The sequence below is a fragment of the Cydia amplana genome, chromosome 12 (assembly GCF_948474715.1).
Source record: "Cydia amplana chromosome 12, ilCydAmpl1.1, whole genome shotgun sequence".
Lineage (NCBI taxonomy): Eukaryota > Metazoa > Arthropoda > Insecta > Lepidoptera > Tortricidae > Cydia > Cydia amplana.
In genome coordinates, this window is record NC_086080.1 from 6,226,578 (window position 1) to 6,248,655 (window position 22,078).

A 22,078-nucleotide genomic window follows, 5' to 3' on the forward strand; every position below is an offset into this window, starting at 1 on the left:
GATAGGTAAGTACGTCTGCAACACTACTTGTAAAATTTACAAGTTGTAAAATGAAGAATGAATGAATATACCTAAGAACCTATATGTCCTATACTTAGTTTCAAAAATTCAAGAAATTACTACTTCTTATAAATTGTCTTACTTTTACTTATCTTTCTACTGCGCACTTGTAATATCCGGGAGATATTATATGATATAATACCTACGTATAATTCCGGATCACAGATTACTTGTTAACTTTACAAAATGGAGCAAATAAGACGACTTGCTGACACAATTCACTATTATCATTATTATGTTATTCACTTTACAATATATGCAAATTAAATTTGACAAGTAAGTAATATGGTACCAGGGCCATTTCATTTAAAGTTGTCCCCTACACTTATTTTTTAAATTTGGGATTTTTTATGTTATTTCTACTCAGAATCACGAGCTCTTTTGATCCTAATAGGAGAAAAAGAGTGTCCCAAAATTTCCATACATTTTTCGATCTTTCCATTCCGAAACCGCCATATGAAAAATGGTAGGTAACGGAATGGAAATAAAAACCTTGGGACACTTTTTTTCTCCTATTAGGTTAGAAAGAGCTCGTGCTTCTGAGTAAAAATAACATAGAAATTCACAAATTTAAAACAAAGGTGTAGGGGACAACTTTAAATAAAATGGCCCACCATCAAAACTTGATTTTAAACCCAAAATGGGAGCATATAGTATAAGATAAGAAACCTATGCAAATGAGCAAACCGTGCCGTGGACAAGAGGCCTAAAGAAGTCGACTTGACTTTTTAGCCAGATTTCCAAATAAATACCATTTTCCTGTATAAGATCTCTAAAAAATCTCATTTAGTTTTGATTTAATTTGCAAACCCTAGTTTTAAAAATAAGACAAGCATAATGCGAAGTCTGAGGAGGTAGTCTGTTGTATTAAGTATTAAGCTCATCCCGTACTTATCGGGACATCAATCTGCCCAGTTAATGGATCAACCAATGGTAAGTTCCTATATGGTATCAGTAATTGAATATCTTTGACTGACGCTTAATCTACGCCATGTATGATTTATCAAAGATAAATGTAGTATCTTTTCACAATCTTATCCAATAGGATATACTCCCAAAAGGGACTGTGGAACTTGGAGTTGATTATCTTTATTTTGATGGTAACAGAGAAAATGGGAAATATTTACAGAAATTTATATAAATCAGCAGACAAAACGGAAAACCCAACCATAATGTAACCTACCCGAATAACCCGGCCACGATTCCGGTGCCTAATTGGAGTTACAACATGTTATTAATGTTATTATACTTAATGTAGGCGTAAGGGAGATTCTTTTGTTTTCATTCTAAAGGTGACAGTCCATTTCCAACCGCAGCTGCACTACTGTTCATTTTACTATGGAAATTGACAGTAACAGCGACGCGTTCAGTACCAGTAGTGCAGCTGCGGTCAGAAATGGAATGTTACCCTAATCAATCGAGCGTCATACGTCTCTCTACTGTAAATACCGTGTGTGCGTAACATAAGACACTATTTGCAAAAGAGATCATTAACGAAATTCAATTGTTTTAATTAAATTAATCACCAAATAGGATCTCCGTTGGTAATAAACACAAAGATATTTTATAGTCGAAACCACAACTTTATTGTAAATCGGGCGATAGAAAAAAATCAACACTCCCAAAGTGGCACTCCATTTACCCTTTCGACGGCCCGAGTATTATTTTCAACTTACGTGCAAAAAATATACCACAAGATTTCGTATCTACGGTCTGGCTCCTACTCACATACTTCGAGATGCCGTAGAGCTACGCAAGGCAATAATTTCTTGAATCTCAATCAATAGCTCTTCTAACAGGCTGGTGTAAAATATCCTCTATACATTACCCGGGATTGACCTGCCAGTCAGCGGTGAGGGCTGGAGTGACAGCGCGACTTATATATGCCGATCACGTCGGTGAAAACGTAAGAGAGATTAGGTAGCGATTTAGTGATAGACGGGAAACACTGGAGTCGGAAACCACTTGGGTTAAACTGGCAAAAAGGGTTTCTATGTTTCTATGACGGGTGATCAGGAATCACGTGATTTTTGGTCATAAATAGTCATAATGCGATACATTGTTAGCCTAATAAAAGAGGATCGGACCAGACACCATAACAAATTATATTTCAAGGGTAGATGAATACGTTTATTTAATGTTTACTTTTATGATGAAAAATACAAGGGTCTAAAAGGGTGTTACCTACCTTGATTTCTTTGCACCCTGATTTACATTGTTATCCTTTAGGTTGGAGAAGGGTTGAGTTAATGTAGGTTGTTTATATTAAGCACTGGAATAAATGAGGTACTAAATTAATACGAGAGTAGCTTCTTATATGAGGATTATTGTGTTCAGTCTTGAAATATATTTTGGGAGGGATATATGCCGGGTCACCTTTAAAATGGAACAATTACAAAACTTAGTGCATTTTCGAAACCATATGTCGCATTTCAAAATCACTTATTAATTGGCTCTGCTATTTATTGTGGTGCCGACCGGGGTTTCTCAAAAGCTTGTAACTTGTAATACAAGCGGATGTCACTAAGAAAGAAAAGAAAAAAAAAAGAAAAGAAAGAAAAAAAAGGAAAGAAAGGGACTTCCCCTTGTATTACAAGTTACAAGTTTTTTAGAAACGGGCCCCTGGCGGGTATGGGACAACCTCGCACTTCCAGTGATGATCCCTATGCGAGCAGCTATCACGTAAATGTCGACATTTTGTGGAAGTACCTTAGTATCATTTATTTAGAAATGTACCATTTAGGTAATAAAAATACGGTCAAAACAAATCACTCCAATACATATAATATAAGTATAAAAGTGAATTGGAGTACCTACCCCCGTTCTTGTCGTCGAAATGAGTCGGTTAACTTCAAACTCGGGTAAATCCATCTGTCAGATTATGCGATTTTGGTATTAAGAAAAGGTAACAGAGTAGATATTTGCTAAGAGGGTCGAATGGATTTACCCGAGCTTGAAGTTAAGCGACAGAAATGTGAATCCACGTGCGACCAAGATATGTTTATTCTTGTCACAACATTTCCGTGGAATATAATCCTACTTTCCGCAGATTGCAAAACCATGTCATGAAATCACGCCTCAAACAATCTTAATAAGAAAACACATCAAAACCATATCACATAAGTAGCAAACATGTTCCCGGGCGGTTCGTAACTGCAGTATAATATCTTTAAAAACTAGTTATTTTGGTGCCAGGAGTTTGGATGAGGGTATTAAATCTAAGTTGCAAATGGGGAAATATGAAAATTAAGTCATATTAATTTAGCAGAATTTTCAGTGCGCTGCTGTGTTGTATAAAGGAACACCATCATAATTAAGTACCTAGTTTGTTATTTTAGTATGCATCAAAATGATATTGATTATGTCATTTATTTAATAACAGTTATTATTGTATTTAATAATGTACCTACTAACTACTAAAGTATGGACACGAAAAAAATCTGGTCATGCATGAAATGGTAAATCTTTTAAGTGAATAAGGATTTTCAAGCAGTACTTTTTTTTAATTATTTGTGAATATCAAACTACATAATATATTATAACGTTTAGTTGTTTGTCAGTTGCAGCATTATATATTCCTCCGACAAAGCTTAGATAGGAAAAATTGGTAACTGTGAAGAACTTTTTAATAACTTTAATGCATGCATGATAATACTTGCATCTTTTCCAATTCAGATTACTACTCCATTAGGGATATTGCTTGCTTGAAGCGCTGGTGGCCTAGCGGTAAGAGCGTGCGACTTGCAATCCGGAGGTCGCGGGTTCAAACCCCGGCTCGTACCAATGGGTTTTTCGGAACTTATGTACGAAATATCATTTGATATTTACCAGTCGCTTTTCGGTAAAGGAAAACATCGTGAGGAAACCGGACTAATCCCAATAAGGCCTAGTTTACCGTCTGGGTTGGAAGGTCAGATGGCAGACTTTCGTAAAAACTTGTGCCTACGCCAATTCCTGGGATTAGTTGCCAAGCGGACCCCAGGCCACGGCTCATGGGAATGAGCCGTGGCCAAAATGCCGGGACAACGCGAGGAAGAAGAAGAGGGATATTGCTTGCAGACCTTTATAGTGAGAATTCGTTTTAAATCTCGCTATTCTAGGTAGTACCTACAGTACCTACAGATTAAATCCAGTATAACTAGTGTCGCCTTTTGTAACGGGGTTCATTGGAGTTTACTTGTTTATGATGTTGGCTTAATGAATAATCCAAGTTTGTGACTAACATAACCTATCATATAGTTAATAAAAATACGGTGAAGAAATATGTTTTTTTTTTTTTAATTAAACCCAGTCAAAACAGACTTCAACAAACTGTGATAGGGAACATTATTCGATGCAAAAGGCCTTAGTAATCCACCCCATGTAATTGAGTGGGTTTAGTTTAGGCTTCTAGGAGAGATCAGGGCCTGCGTAGGACCATAAGTAGGCGTGGCTCAATCAAGTAAATGCGGCTCACACCAATCACGCGCTTGTCATATCTGTTGTAATAGATGCGTTTTGTTAGTCAAACATGTCCATAGGCCAGCCGGGGCTAATTTAACTTACATATTTCCTTTACAACTCTGCTCAAACGTTCAAAAACAGGCAAGCCGGTGGGAATCGGCTTTTATGGACGCGCCGCCACTGGTACCTAGTACTATTATTTATTCTGTGCCATGAGTTTGAATTTGGTGATGGGGTATGGGTCCGTACAGTGTAGAAAGTGGCTGGTTTCAGGATTATTATTGTATAGTTTGTAAGTTAAGTTTTACTTAAATTTAATATATTTAACACAGAATCTTTATTTGTTTCCGAAATGGAAGATGTATGTAGACACAATTATCCGTTCATGTCACCTTACTTAGTTCATGTCATTTTGAAGAACGCGCGAAATGTCAAAAGGCGGGTGATATCTAAATCCCTGTGGCCCTTGAGACAATTTTAACTCCGCGCAAGGGATTATTTTGGTGTAGGTACACGTGCGATGACAGGAAATAAATAATAGTAGGTAAGCTTAGTTTTATAATCGTTATAAAAATAATCGATAATGTCTGTTATGAAAGCGAAGTATCGTACAAAAAACTATATGAAGGCCATTGTCATTAAACTGAGTACATACAATTAGTAGTGAGCAGGAAAAAAACATCGTTATGAAGAATAAATGTGCATTTTAGTCATAATCTGTTCAATTCTTCTTCAACCTAGCGTTTTCCCGGCCTAGCGCCAGGGTCCGCTTTCCTGCTGTCTTCTCCACTTCGCCCGGTCTTCGGCATCCTCAGGTGTGAGATTGTTCTCTTCCATATCCGTTATCACCAGCGCTTCTTAGGCCTACCGCGGCCGCGTGATCTATGGCCTTGGACATAATCTGTTCAATTCTACACAATAAAAATAAGTTAAAAATTTTCTTTTATATGAAAACACGTACAGCATTTTTGTAAAATGCGCAATCTGGAGTAGTTAATTGTATATTAGTGTTTACTTACTTTATCTGCATCACTTCGAACGTGCTGTTACTTTTTTACTGTGCCAAACGTCACAGACTCCTAGAAGACAGCGGTAATTTACATTACTTTGGAGAGACACGACACACATTTTGCAATATTAAGAAGGTGTTTTTAACAAGATTTTTAAGGGTCCTTGGTGATCTTTTTCGAGGATAATATAGAAATTAACTACCACTTGTTAACTAAATATACCTAGTACCTACGTAGGTAGCAAACAAATACAAGTTTAGGACCATAAATACATTTAAAGTCAATTTATCAAAAAAGAAATACTAATAGTTCCAGTACGTATTGTAGTGATAAAATCAAATTTAAATTTTAAACCCTAAAAACAGCTAAATTTACCGCTGTCTCGCGTGTCTTTGCGGTTTGGCTCAGCAAAAAATCATAATTTTGGACGCAGGCAACATATAATATTATCAAATGCTTTAAGTGCCTTCAGGTTTAGAATTCGGGACACATCATAATCATGTACTTATTCGATTGAAATCAACTTACGTTATTTTAAAGTAACTTATATACTTTTAATTAATTTCTTTTGTTTTTCACAGCAAACATTAAAAACATTTTCCAAATCTAGATAAACTTGTTTTTTTTATATTTCGATGGACATGTATGCCCGTTGTTGATGGCAAAAATTAAAAGAAAAATATACATAAAAAAGCATTTATTAAATCGAAAAATATTCAAAACAAACACCAAGGAAGGGTTAAATTTACGTATAGTAAGTTTGGATACGGCAATTTTCATACATATTTTCCATCCAGCTTCTCGCCGGGCCACTTGTACCGCAGTCAGCTGCAGAGAGAGGTGACCCGCTCTGCATAAAAAATTGTTTGCAGGGGGGTCACCTTTCTCTGAAGCTGACTGTACATAAGATATAGGGGTACTTTTGTTTGGCATTTGGATAAGAAGGCCTGCAAATGATAACTTTTTAAATTACTTATACAGAAATTAATTATACAAAGTTTCTCCGCAAACAGTTGAAACAAAATAAACTCAAAATTTGGAGTCTGTTAATTTTCTCAAACAGCAGATATTTCCTTCACAAACTTAACTCGTTAACTGTCAAATTAGCTGCTGAAATCCTTTTCATAAATCCGGGTGATTATGGTCGACCATCCCCTGTGGTTTGAATGCCAAGTGGTCTTTAAATGACTTTATAACAAAAGGTGATTACTAGATGTTGACAACTTCAAAGCCCCAAAGTTTAACTATTTATGTTATTGCCATCACTCGACTGTTTTGACTCGGCGGATATTTGAGGACCCAAAACTCAATGTCAGTACATTGAACTTCCACTTCCACGAATAAACTCTGGCTCCATACCCGTGTACTTACGCTTCTTAACTGTATTATACGTTGTACAGTCGCCATCAGATATATCAGAACAGCCAAGGTGTTTACAATATCTGAACATTGTTAAGGCGTTAGATGTTAAGATATTTTTGAACACCTCTGCCCTCTGTACACACACACACACACACACACACAGACACAATTGAGTGTCTACACAGAGGAACAATTTCATACTATGCCAACGGCTGCTTCGTGGATTCTCACTGCTTCAGATGACAGAGTATTCATCTTCACATCGTTGCAAACTGTATTGCAAACTGTGTAATATGACAGCATTATTATAATGCATAAAAGTAATAAAACAGCCTTTACTGGTGGACTGGGTTTTTTTCTGATAAAATCTGAAGCAAGTCGCTTGCGTACATCCAAGCAATATATTTAAACAGTAACTATGAAAAGTTCATACTTAACTGACAAATATTTACAATCAGAATGGCTGACGTAGCACAATTTAATTATTAACCCTTCGTATTAAACAATGGATTTAAATCCAGACGCACTGATCAGTGCTTAATAGACATACGAAGGGTTAAAAAATGATTTAATCGGTCGATCTGTTTAGGAGTTGGGTTTTGAACACTCAAGGTGATGATGCGCTAAGTGTAACACGAAATAAATTACAACCAGCGAGAAAAAAGACGTCTGTTTTAAATCTATTTATTCTATGTTCAATTTACAAATAAATAGTACATTCGTTACCTAACTATTTACATTAAAAATCATAAGCTAAATATTAGCATCCTTTTTGACAGAAGCAAAATGCTTAAACGCTCAAAAATATGTACGGGCCATAATGGAATTCAGACAAAGGGGGTCTTTGGTGTGGAGTGACCACGGTTTTATTAGGAGTTCTGAGGTTAGTCCTCAAATAGCTTAGGATGACCATTTTAAATAGTTTGTAGCTTAATTTTAAAACTATGCCAAATATGTCGCAGAGAGGCATGTCATGGATGGGCGTACTGATATTGTATAGGTATTTCCTGGGATTGAGGAATGAAAACGTTTAGTTAGTTACATTAAACAACTCTTATTAACTGCTATTGTATAGGTATTTCCCGGGATTGAAGAATGAAAACGTTTAGTTAGTTACATTAAACAACTCTTTTGTCGGCACCCTACCAATGGTTGATGTATTAACATAATGTAAACGCACTCACTCCAATTTTTCTTCAACAATAGGTCGTTTTAGTTTTCAGTGTCAATCGTTATGCATTGTTATAATTGGATACACAATTTGTGGTAACTGAGATCGCTATAGCCGTCTAGTACGCCTGTTAAAACTTTGAAAATCTCAACATCATCTTTTATTGATGTGTGTACAAGTGTAAAAATATGGGTGTACTTAGACAATTTACTCAAAAATATGTCCCATAGTTCTTAATTCGCAGACATAACATATTTGTAAGATTTGTGTACCCATATTTTTACACTTGACTGTACATCTCGTTCGCACCAACTGATATCTATCAATCAAATTAAAAAAAAATTAAGATACAACTTTAATTCTAGCCTTTGTCATTTGATGACTTCGTTAAATGTGACTAGCAGGAATAGGAATATACCTATATATTCAGTGATTAGTGGTTACTGTTTTATTATGAGACACTTGGTTGCGTTACTATAAAAATTTGTTTATAATAATTATTATTATTTGAACGTCTTTGTAAAAAAAGGTGTATCTACGTCAACATTACATTTGGTTCACATCTCACGGTCTGAATTTATTGTCCATTCATTTTCTAGAAATGGATAATACCTAATTGGAGAGCAAAACATAATTAGTGTTGTGCATTGTTTAGCAGAAACATAACAATGTGTGACATACCAGTTCTGGGCGCCTGAAGCCACTAAATAGCAATTTCGATTATTGTCCAGATATCCCATTGTCCCATCCACGAAGGCGCGCCAAAAACGTGCCGTTCAATTCTATGGATGGTTGGTAATCATATCTTGTAACGTAGCCAAATGACAAACTTTGCTGTAGGTATGTACCTTATATTGTGACTTCAATATTTTTTTTGAGTTATTGGTTCTCACATTCAATCAAATGACATGACTAGCCAGCAGAGCTAACAAATAAGTTAACACTCACACAACTCTACATTTCTAAAACTTCTCTTCTCCGTAGTTTACACTGCTATTCTTTTTTCCTGCTTTTTCTTCTTTACTTTTCACTCCCTCTTCTGTGGAAAAAAAAACGAGTTTAATAAAATGTTATTTTTCTTTGTGTTAATTCCTCTACTGGTTTTTTGCTCATTTATTAATATCTTATAACAAGTACACAGCCTTTATAACTTTTTAAGTTTTAAATTTAAAACTATTATGTATAGAAATACGATTTAAACCGAATCAATTGGACCAGATTCAGTAAACATTATCAAACACAAAAGTCTATAAGTTATCAAAACATGTCAAAACGAAAAATGTCGACCAATAAATAAAAACCTGTTATCTGGAAGTCTGTCATAAGAACTGTATTATTAACTTATTTAACTTTGAACTTGTGAACTTACCCAAACTCTTATTTTCAGTAATAGGTTCATTCCATGGTTGAACGTTGCCAGACATGAAGAGGACATAAAACACATTACTGAGGAAGTAGAAGCCGATGGATATGAAGAATACCTTCCGCCATTCAAAAGCGCTTGTCTAAAAATATAATAAAATGTTATAAAATTTATTTTTCCGAATCGCACATCCTAAAAAAATAAACAGATTTCATTAAACACACACGCACTAAATTCAAACGAAAATGTCGAAAAAGTTACTCTATATCTATGAAAATATAACGTAACTATAACACTTGCACTGCGTGTGCTATAAAAAATCGTTGCAGACTTTTCTTGGTCTAACTCTACTACTCTGTAATTTTTCTTAGCTTTTGGCTTGTTAAAAAAGGAGTTATTATATATATATTGTATCGAACCTTGGGCAGGATCAAACACATCATAAGTAAAATTATGCATTTACCTCATCTTTGACGACAGCTGAGACACTAAGAGGCGCTAGAATGGAGAAAATGTTTCCAACTCCATTTGTTATACCCATCAAGGTACTGGCAAAGTTCGGTGATATATCAATATGTGTGATCTGAAAATTTATAAAAATACAACGTTAAATGTACTTATCTGCATCAACGATGAAAATAATGGAACTGAAAAGGTTACACATTTCTTTGAAAGTTAACCAGATGCAATAATTACAATAGATCCTTACTAAGAAACCGACGTAGTGAGCGCCGTTCAATCCAACAGTAAAAGTCAGAATAACAACCGCCAGTGTCAAGTGGCCAGCCGGAAGATAGGAGAGGATAAGCAATGCGGCTGCGGGTCCCCAGAATGCTGAAAAAAAAAACACATTTATCCAAACATTTCTTTAAAAGAAATTGGTTGTGAATTTTTGCTTTCAATGTTACAAAAATTTACGAAAAAATTTCGAGATTCGTCACTTTGCGTGAAAGTACATAATCAAAATGCAGTAATATTGACTGTAAATTGTATTGATCATACCAATAGTATTGAAGATTTTTCGTGTAGTGGAAACTGAACAAATGTTTCTGTTGATAAGGAAGTCCGCCGACCAGCTGAAGATGAAACTGAGGATGTACATCGCAACATAGGGAAGTGCAGACAAGAGGCCATTCTGGAAAGCAAATATTATAAAGATTAAATGAGGAACTTATAATGTTTTCTTTACAAGAAAATAATTTGGCATTTGTACTAAATAACCATCATGAATTATTAACCAATAACCAAAAACTTAATTATTATTTTTTTGAATTGGTATATACAAACTCACACTTTTAATGTCGACCCCAAGAACCTTAGCCATGTAGGAAGGCATTTCAGTAAGGAGCGTCCAGAAACCAAGACTCTGTCCGCTGTGTGCGAGCAGGATAGCCCAGAAGGGAAGTGAACTCCAAATGCTCTTCCACGGTGTCACCATTTTCTAAAAATAAAAACTTGCCATGCTAAATAATTATTGTTTATAGGTACAATTGTACATAAAACACATCCTCCTAATCCTGTTACATCTGTATCTTTAATTTTTAGGTTTAAGTTACAGCAGAAAACTTTAACCTAAATGCCTGCACATAATAATGATTATTTATTCGTACCGTAAAACGGGGTCACTACAAGTCGCGAGGCGAATAGATAAATTATGAACTTTTTTTTAAGTTGTTACCTACATTTAAAAACCTACATCTCTAAAATTAGAGTTTTTGGGATACGTATATAGAAGACTATTTATACTCTACATTGATACCAAAATAAGTTAATAAAACTGCCTAATAGACTTTTTTCATTTTTATTACTTTTATAATTTGGATTCCAGGTGAAAATCGTCTTTGAATTTGAAAACCGTGTCTTTTGACCCCGGTTTACGGTACCAATAATATTTTTAATAAGTTCAAAAATTAACACCAACAATCGCATGATGTCAGAAAAATTGAGTATTTTTAGAAATCTTAAAAATCTAATGAACGTAATTTTACCTTGGCTTCACTAATGTCGGCCGAAGCAGTATTTGTCTCGATATACTTTCTCTCCTCCTTCGAAATCCATCGGCTCATACCGGGTGTAGAGGCTCCGAAGATTATCCACAAAAGAGACCAGCCCAGGCAGGTGATGCCCGTGACGTAATACACAGAGGGCCAACCCCACTTGCTTGCTGAGAGCGCCCCGGCTGACATCATCTCGACTATAGTGCCTAGTTGAGCTCCTGAAAAAAAATGGTCGGTTACAACCTAAGTATTGGCCACTCTTTTGTGAATAAAAAATAAATAACAAAGAGGAAACGCCAGCAGCGTGCTAGGTACATTTAGCCGGGTACCTATGGCCTAATAGCATTCAATACACTTAATTTTTATATTTACCTAGTTATAAGTTTGTAAATTTCTGTACTTTAAATCAGTAATATATATTTTTTCTTTTATTGAAAAGCTTACAAAAATATGGATAGGTGGTTTATTTTTATAATTCGAGCCTTTTATAAAGTAGAAGAGTTACTTAATTGTATGGATTTGGATAATTATTTAATTATTGCATGTTTTCGCGTAATCATTACCAAGCTAAATTCAATTAAAATAAAGTAGTTGAACAGTGGTATGTGCATGGTGCTTTTTTCTGGTTAAATTTTGTAATTTTATTCATTTTGTGTCTATGAAGGATTTGTGTTTTTATTATTAATCTTTATTTATTTCTCTTCTTAGGTTAGGGTTTTTTACAATATGGATATAAAATCAAAATATAAAAACACTTACAAAACAATATAAAAACACCTAACCTAGGGTGCCGCCAGCAGCGGGGCAAGGCCCAAACTGCCGGTGGTCAGGGCTGCAGAGAGAGGAACCGGCGGACTTGTTTTACTCTGCGATTTATTATGCTACATTCCTAAATCTTAATTAACAAGTTACCTGCATATACTATGGTACCCATACGACTTCTTTCAGAAACTGGTGACCATTGACCAAGCAAACCGTGAAGACTTGGATACAGCAGACCCTGAGTAAGACCCATGAAAATACGGCAAACGCAGACCGCTACCCATCCACCCTGAAAATATATATATCTTAAGTTGAAGTGTTCGTTTCCCTGAAATATTTCCTTAGGGAAATATCGGAATGATAACTATTTTACCAGTAACTTTTCCCTCAGCATTCAAATCATTTAATTTATATTCAACATGCACCTGTAAATTATGGAGGTCCTGAATCTATTTACCAACCAAACAGAAACATTGTAAATAGGTTTTTACTAATCGTTTCTGTGAACAGGAATGTTACAACAAGAGGTACCAATTAATTTTTCAAAATTTTTCGGAGCTCCGCATTGTATACATAAATCCGCCAATGTTCAAGATACTATTAAATAAATATTAAAATAAACTTAACTTCTACTATGGGTGCTAGGCGACGATATACCTACATAGGTACTTATTATATAGATAAATACATACTTATATTTAAGAAAACACCCATGACTCAAGAACAAATATTTGCGTTCAACACACAAATAAATGCCCATACCGGGATTCGAACCCAGAACCATCGGCATCGCAGGCAGGGTCGCTACATTAGGAAGACCAGACCGGTCGTTAGAAATTTCGGTAGCAATTTTACTTCTGAAAGATAGAACTAATTTATATATATTTAATAGGTAATAGCACATCACTAGTTGGGCACTACTAAAAGCGTTTTTTTTTTTGCTAAATAAAACAACAACTTTAGTTGCCAATGATTTTTTATAGGTCTGCGGTCTTATAAAATGTATAGAATTTACATACTCATCGCTTTTCGAACTAAATACTAACCTATAGAAAGGGTCATAAAAATCCTTGGTTAGTTTTGATCTGATTTAATCTGATTATATACAATTATACGCAATAACAAGCACTGATTTCCTAGAAATGTCGCCGCCTTATAAACCGTGATAGGCCGGATCTCTTACTTCCAATTCATCTCAGAAATGTTGGAAAAAGCAAAGAATAATTTGCATCTCAGAAAATATTTGTCGACTTCAATTGAAACTTATTTCCGTGACGTAAGAGTCAAATTTCAAATGTTTTCATTGATTTTCAAATACTGCCGGCGGCAAGATTATTTTGGTACATTTCTTTTCGAGGGGTTTCTTTTAACAAATTGCTGTCATTTGTTTTCGCCCGCAAGTTTAGTCAAGGCTGATTCGGTGATTACTCCTTTATTCAATGTTCTCTTGGATACAAGTCATTAATGAACAATGAATTACTTAGGATAGGTACATTTTTAGATTTAACACGTTCACTGTCCCGTGCCCCACATGTGGGTCACGGCATGCCTCTATTAAAAGCCCGTAAGGTTGACAGTTAACAGTTGAGACAGTGAACGTGTTAAACATAGACTAAGGGCCCGATTCGGATTTTGTAATAGATATCTATTAGACATCGCCAAAATACGATAACGATATGTTTAAGATCTAACCTGTCAAATTTGACATTTCCGCGATTCTGGAGATACTTTTGAACGATTTCCACAAGATATTACTTAGAGATCTAATTCACATCTAATAGATATCTAACACGATCTATCGTAAAAGTGACATTGGTTGCCCGAATTGCGCTGCAAAAGAGAACTAGTTGAAATCTAAACTATAACGTATCTAGAATGGATCTAGTACGTGTCGTCTCTTGTGAATATCTTGAAGTTCGAATACGGCAGTATATTCATCATCACCAGCCTCTACTTGGATATTGGAATTCAAAAACTGCTAGGATTTAAGTTGTACCTACCATGTCTACACTGCAAACTGACTATTAAACCTTTGCAAAGGTTACATAAGGCGCACCAATGGTTAAATGATGACTCACGCTAGACCGACCGACCGGCGTCGGACATGTAATTTTCTATGACGGCTGATCGATGATTACGTGGTGCTTTCCATAGAAAACGAAGCGCCGGAAGCTCCGGCCCGGCCCCGGCCTGGTCAGCGTGAGTCATCCTTAACTCAAAAATGTTGCTGTGAGCATGAGTTTAGTTTGATTCAATACCTTTTGAGCGGCATACGGCACGAACATATTGACGATACCGTTGGACAGCATCGCAATCAGAATAAGGTTCTTGCCCCCGAACCTTCCGGCTATCATGCCCGCTGGGATCTGCAGCACTATGTAGCCCCAGAAGAAGGATGACAGGATCAGGTCTTGGATGCTGCGCTCCCATTCGAAAACCTAGGAAAAGTCAAGAAATAATACTACCATTTTTTTAAAGTTAAGTGTTATAATCATAGTTCATATTAATTACTAGCGACCCGCCCCGGCTTCGCATAAATTAACAAATTATACATAAACCTTCCTCTTGAATCACTCTATCTATTAACAAACCGGTCAAGTGCGAGTCGGGCTCGCGCACGGAGGGTTCCGCACCATCAACAAAAAATAGAGCAAAATAAGCAAAAACAAACAAGCAAAAAACACGGTCACCCAAACAAGTGCTGACCCCGCCCGACGTTGCTTAACTTCGGTCAAAAATCACGTTTGTTGTACGGGAACCCCACTTAAATCTTTATTTTATTCTGTTTTAGTATTTGTTGTTATAGCGGCAACAGAAATACATCATCTGTGAAAATTTCAACTGTCTAGCTATCACGGTTCGTGAGATACAGCCTGGTGACAGACGGACGGACGGACAGCGGAGTCTTAGTAATAGGGTCCCGTTTTTACCCTTTGGGTACGGAACCCTAAAAAACCGCATCAAAATCCGTTGCGTAGTTTTAAAGATCAAAGCATACATAGGTACAGACAGACAGCGGGACTGACTTTGTTTTATACTATGTAGTAATAAGACTAATAAGACACTCAAAGAAACCCTGTTTTCACTCGCTGTTTGAGGAAATATTGTTCTCTTTATCTATATATATAAATGCAAGTGTCCTGACTGACTGACTGACTGACTGATTCATCAACGCAGAGCCGAAACTACAAAAGATAGAAAGTTGAAATTTGCACCCTAGGTTGCATTTATAAAGTGTACAAGAGATAAGAAGCGATTTTGAAAAAGTCAACCCCTAAGGGGGTTAAAAAGGGGATGAAAGGTTGTATGGGGTACAAGTTTTATTTTAAGCTAGGAATTTGAGACTTTGTAAAAATGTATTATATTAAAAAACAAGAAAACTAATTTCAGCGTTTTCAAAAATTCATCCCCCAAGGTGGTTAAAAAGGGGTTGAAAGTTTGTATGGAGATCAAATATTTTTGTGAGCGTGGGACTTGAAACTTTGTATATGGGGATATTATTATAAGACAGGAAAAGTAATTTCAGCGTTTTTGAAAATTCATCCTCTAACAGGGTTAAAAAGGGGTTGAAAATTTGAATCCATTACAAATGCTTTGAAACTTCTTAGAAAGGCATAATAGCCGATTACAAAATAAAGTAATTACGACGTTTTTGAAAATTCAACCCCTAAGGGGGTTAAAAAGGGGATGAAAGTTCGTCTTGGGGTGCAAATTTCATTTTAAGCTAGGAACTTAAAACTTTTCAAAAAGATATTAAATTTAAATACAAGAAAACTAATTTCAGCGGTTTTGAAAATTCATCCCCCAAGGTGGTGAAAAAAGGGTTTAAAGTTTGTATGGATATCAAACATATTTTCGAGCGCGGGACTTGAATCTTTGTGTTTGGGGATATTATTAGAAGACAATACAAGTAATTTCAGCGTTTTGTAACATTCATCCCCTAACAGGGTTAAAAAGGGGTTGAAAGTTTGTATGGGGTTCAAATTTTATTTGAAGCTAGGTACTTAAAACTTCGTAAAAAGATATATTATTAAAATACAAGAAAACTCATTTCAGCGTTTTTGAAAATTCATCCCGTAAGATGGTGAAAAAGGGGTTGAAAGTTTGTATGGATATCAAACATTTTTTCGAACGCGGGACTTGAATCTTTGTATTTGGGGATATTATTAAAAGACAGGAAAAGTAATTTCAGCGTTTTGTAAAATTCATCCCCTAACAGGGTTAAAAAGGGGTTGAAAGTTTGAATCCATTACAAATGCTTTGAAACTTCTTAGAAAGGCTGAGCCGATTACAAAATAAAGTAATTACGACGTTTTTGAAAATTCAACCCCTAAGGGGGTTAAAAAGGGGATGAAAGTTCGTCTTGGGGTGCAAATTTCATTTTAAGCTAGGAACTTGAAACTTTGCAAAAAGATATTAAATTTAAATACAAGAAAACTAATTTCAACGTTTTTAAAAATTCATCCCCCGAGGTGGTGAAAAAGGGGTGGAAGGTTTGTATGGAGATCAAATATTTATGAGAGTGCGGGACTTGAATCGTTGTATAAAGGCATATTATTAGAAAACCAGAAAAGTAATTTCAGAATTTTTAAAAATTCATCCCCTAAAAGGTTTAAAAAGGGGTTGAAAGTTGGTAGAGGGTTCAAATTTTATTTAAAGCTAGGAACTTCAAACTTCGTAAATAGGTAGTAGGTTTTATTAAATAGTGGACTTGTAAATCTTCTGGGGGTTGAGAGGGATTATATCGAGAACAATTTTATTCAGTTGGGGCTTGAAACTTCGTAGCCAGGTTGTGAAAGACAAATCTCATGCGTTGTATAATAATTAACAAATTATTAATTTACTGCTATCTTTTGCTGCATAATGATCTAAGCTAATGTAGAATATATAACCACCAATACACAAATCCACGCGTACGAAGTCGCGGACAACAGCTAGTTTAAATATATTTTAGAACCGTCTCATACCGTTCTTCATTTGAGTGACCTTTTTTTATTCATTTTCGTCGAAATTTAAATCTCGCATTTTCGTTAAATAGGTATTTCACTTTTTAAACTCGATGCCATAATACATTTTATTTCGCGGAAAGATATTTACTAGCAAACACATCAAGTATTTTTTTATGAAAATGTTTTACTCTAAGTATGTATCTGTTTCAGTTTATGTTTATTTTATGAAGGAAAATACAAGGTTCAAAAAGGTTCATTGATTTCTTTGCACCCTGATTCGAATTAGTGTAAGGCCTGAGTGGACGCTCGAAGCGGAGCGTTCGGCGGGGCGTGCAGCGTGGCGTCGGGCTCACAAGTAATTTGAGCAGCGTGCACTAAAGCCGCTCCTATACGCTTGCATTTGTTTAACATGCACGCCGCACGCCCCGCCCCGCTGCACGCCCAACTCGAGCGTCCACTCAGGCCTTACACTTAAGTTTATGGTAAAACATCGGGCAGGGTTGAATTCAAATATAGTATGTTTATGTGAACCTCTGGAATTAATGGGGTAGGTACTTAATTAATACAAAAGGAGCTTCTAATATGAGGATTATTTTGTTAAGTTTTGTACCATACCTAAGATGTTGAGAGGGACAAAGAGGTTACCCATTTAAACATGTATTACCTCCTTAATAAATAATAGTACATTATAAGAACTAAATACCTATTACATAAGTAATACGGCTACGACTGGAGCCGGCTACCGTGGACAAAGTTGATGTTTCATCATTTTCATCATCCATGTGGGGTTTTTCAAAAGCACCTTATGTGTGTGCACAACTGTGGCTCCAGCCCGCACAGTATGAAAAGATCGTCCCGTGAAAATTTTCCCTACACCGTACATTGATTGCTACATCGTTTTGTTTTTCCCGCTTAAATACGCACTTTGGAGGGCGTCCGCTAGCTGACGCGGTTGCACGGAGCGCGTGAGCGGGTTAAAAAAATAGTACATATACTTAAGCAACGCTAACTGGCGCGGCCGCGTGTAATGGATTTTATCTACAATGGCACCCGCGTGTGTCCGTCCGCTTCTTGCACCCGCGTGCGTCTGTCCGCTTCTTGCACCAGCGCCAGCTAGCGGACGCCCGAACATATCCAATACTTTGACTCACTGGGTACCCATAGTCGTTGGAACTGGTCATGGCAACGATAGCCATGCTCATGCTAACTCGTGTGGCGTAGGCGACAGTTGTGGACAGGAACAGTAGAAGAATCATGACGTGACGCATTCCGAACATCGCATCTGGAAAATAAATGTGATTTAATCGATCAATTCTCAAATGTAATTAATAAAAACTAATTTCCAAAAACTTCAAAACATTATTGGGCACTTGAAGGGCTGTGCTGTATTGCGTAAGCTTACATTTGCAAATGGAGAAATATAAAGGCTTAGTAATATAATTTATATAATTTATCTGAATTTTCACTCCGCTGAGTTGTAAAAAGAAACAGCCAGAATCACAAATAAGCAGCTGGTTATTAAATGTTAATAGTTTCAAAGTGCTCCTACTTTTGAATTAACAGTGAGCCTTAGTGATTTTAATATTCGATATTATAATTTGCAATATTTACCCAAATATTAATAGTAGCGATAATAAATTCCGCTAGAACGCACACATTCGCGTTATTCCGAATAAGGAGCTTTTACTTGACAGCTCGATAAGTTCCTCATGTCTATTATCTACTCGTTTCTACAACAAATCTCAGCACCCCTAGCACATGATTGGCGCGACAGTATCTCCCTGCGAGATAGACTACCCGTCTTTTTCTAACTATGTTAATAAATGAGGGACACCTAGTCTATCCCGCCACGAGATACTGTCGCGCCAATCATGTGCTAGCCCGTCAGGTAGAAAAAATAACTAGGAAGAGTTTTTTAATAACTTTAATGTATACGTGGATTAAATGTAACACTAATCCAAATGGTACATACTCGCGTCTATTCCAATTCAGCTTACTGCTCCATTAGAGATATTGCTTGCAGGTCTTTATCATGAGAATGCATCTACCTAAACTATTTAAACAGAATGTTACAATGAGGAAATAAAAACTGTTGTAAATTTGATAGCGACGGATGAGATTTTTTGTGCCTTTAATATTGTAGAAGTTGTTTATGTGATTAGTTTGTTTTAGATTTATTAATTTGTAATGTACCTAAATATGTTATACATTGTATTTTTTCACTGATTTAAAGCAAGATTTCAACGAGCTTTCAGACACACTACTGTAGGTGAAGTGAGTTCAGAAAACGGAGTTTTAAAATATTCGTAGCGCTTTTTTGGATCACCGTACAGCTGCCATGAGTTGTATAAGCAATCTTGAGGCCTTTTTCTAGGGAACTCAACGATTCGAACCCTAAGTTTTTGACTTTCGCTCGATAGAAAACAATCACGAACATAGGTCTAAAACGGACTTGAAATATTCGTAACAATTTTGGCACAAAAGATAAAGATATGACATTTGCTTCTAATAACGCGCAATCTTATTCTTGATGGAACTCAGTGATTCCTTTTTTTTTTAAATGAACATTAAATAAATATATTCAAAGACATGATATCAGCGGTCCCGTGCACGCAACTTCTTTGATTCAGATGGCCGCTGGCCTCGAACGAAGGCGGACGCATCGCGCTTTGGAGCTCCATGACAGCTTACTCTTGACAAATAAATCATGTACGTATACGAAAAAGTATACCAGTAGACAGTTTGTATTAAAAGAAATAGGGTAAATAGCTAGAAATAGGGTGGAGCTCGAGTCTCATTTTAAATTTGATTTGCTGTTATTTACGGGGCATAATGGTTGAAAAACGCAGTAAACTATCTTAAAACAATACGATTACAATATCATTTAAGTAATTTGCTCCTTGAAATCCCGCTTAAAATGAAAAAAGTTTGAAGACACATTTTTACTGATTGGAATTAATTTTCATTATGCTGGTATTAATATAGCGTCATTTTAAAAACGTTCCTACGTGACTTCTGTACGTCAATGAACTGTGATGACAGATGACAATTTTGTGATTTTGTATTTATGTTAGAGAACTTTTGTTCTTCAAATATTACCTATTAACATTCAGTGCCGATAACCCGACTATCGGGTATTTTATGATTTCGTTCCCAGGCCGGACGACCCGATAGTCGGGAACGTGGTACTACAGCTTTATATGACGACATTTTTACGGCCTATTTTGTTGCGGTTACATGCTGTTCTGCAAACCTTCATGAAATCAAGAAAAAATAAGCGGCTATGGTCTAGCCTCAGTCCTAGCGACTTTTTGCGGCTTTTGAGACCGAGATATACTTACCTACGAGGCTTACAAGCCAAACCAGACCGCAGTGGTTTGTGTTTGTGGTTGTTTGGATACATATAAACAGTATTATACAAATTTACTAGGTACCAAATAAATGCATATACAATGTTTGCGTAATTTTAAGATTTTTTTTCAGTTTAGTTTACTTTTTACTTTAGTAATAAATACATACAAACATGAACGCTGAAAACAATACACTCTTTTTGTTTGGGCAGTCGTGTAAAAAGCGGTACCGTACTGCTTACACCGTAGCTAAATCAGTCCCCGCATAGTGCAACATTCTATGTATATCAAATTTATGTGCAATCCTAATATATACAGTAAGTAAGGTTACATTTCTACATGTATAAAATACAATTTACCTACATTAAAATTTTGATAATAGTACCTATTTTCCACCCACCAATTTCCACCCTGCCAGGACTTTATTTATTAATAAAGATAAAGAAATGTTTATTTGCAAAAATGTAGTGATGGATAGGTGGACAGTAATTCTGGATGCGTACAGTTCACTTGTAGAAGCATGCAATTTTTTCTTATTAGCTAGGTACAGTCACCTGGAATAGTATCGATACCTTTGGATTCAGTTGGCGTAAAGGACAAAATTTTAGTTTTCATAAGACGCGAAAAACAGCGATTTTTTTTAAATGTTGATATTTATACAGGGCGTCCCACGGCGATGCCACATGGAGGGAAAGTACCTTAAATATCATAGATAGCATATTTTGCTGAAAGAAGACTTCATTTTATTTTTAAAACTTAGTTAAATTGCATTCATACTTTTTTTTATAAATTTTATGGAAAAAAAATATCGCGTCATTGCAGGAAAAGTACCATAATTGTTGTAAATGAACATCTTACTGAAAGAAGACATTATTTCAATTTAAAAAAATAAGTTGAATTGCATTTTAAATAATTTCATGTTTAAACCGGGAATCGAACCCGCTACACGAGAAAAAAAAATACCCTGTAGCTTTGTCATATCGATCGAAAGGCTTCAATGTGAGAATTACTTTTTTGCTAAATAACGAAATAAAAATAAAGGCCATGCATTTTAATATTTTTAATACAAAATTAAATCAATTTATCAAATGCTCAAAATGTTTTCCATCCTGTTCAATACAAAGTCTCACTCTTTTCATTATTTCACTCCCTGTCGATTTTTACGTTCCTACTTATTACTTATCTCTTTATCATTTTATCATGCACTACAATTATAATAAGGAAATGATGCGTACTTCTCAAGTGGGTACTGATTCATTAGTAATAGGTACTTTAAAATGAAAGATTAGTTGCATGCCCATACGGGAATGTCATTATTCTAATCAAAATTGCACATCAAATGAAAAAAATAATGGTCTTCCTTTTGTTTCCAACACTATGTTATTTGGCAAAAAAATAATTCTCACATTGAAGCCTTTCGATCGGTATGACAAAGCTACAAGGTATTTTTTTTTCTCGTGTAGCGGGTTCGATTCCCGGTTTAACCATGAAATTATTTAAAATGCAATTCAACTTGTTTTTTTAAATCGAAATAATGTCTTCTTTCAGTAAGATGTTCATTTACAATAATTAAGGTACTTTTCCTCCAATGACGCGATAAAAATTTTTCCA

General features: G+C 35.7%; 1 protein-coding gene across 1 annotated transcript in view; it reads right to left on the reverse strand.

Moving 5' to 3' along the window:
- Positions 1-8,921: 8,921 nt before the first annotated feature.
- LOC134652825 (putative inorganic phosphate cotransporter) overlaps positions 8,922-22,078 on the reverse strand; it is a 42,732-nt gene continuing 29,575 nt past the window's right edge. Inside the window, exons 2-11 of the mRNA XM_063508005.1 lie at positions 18,269-18,399; positions 14,427-14,606; positions 12,319-12,457; positions 11,398-11,624; positions 10,701-10,850; positions 10,412-10,544; positions 10,119-10,243; positions 9,873-9,992; positions 9,416-9,551; positions 8,922-9,085 (exon numbers count right to left, since the gene is read on the reverse strand). Coding sequence (XP_063364075.1) covers positions 9,009-9,085; positions 9,416-9,551; positions 9,873-9,992; positions 10,119-10,243; positions 10,412-10,544; positions 10,701-10,850; positions 11,398-11,624; positions 12,319-12,457; positions 14,427-14,606; positions 18,269-18,399 — 1,418 coding nt within the window. The 3' untranslated portion in view covers positions 8,922-9,008. The remainder of the gene's footprint in view (positions 9,086-9,415; positions 9,552-9,872; positions 9,993-10,118; positions 10,244-10,411; positions 10,545-10,700; positions 10,851-11,397; positions 11,625-12,318; positions 12,458-14,426; positions 14,607-18,268; positions 18,400-22,078) is intronic.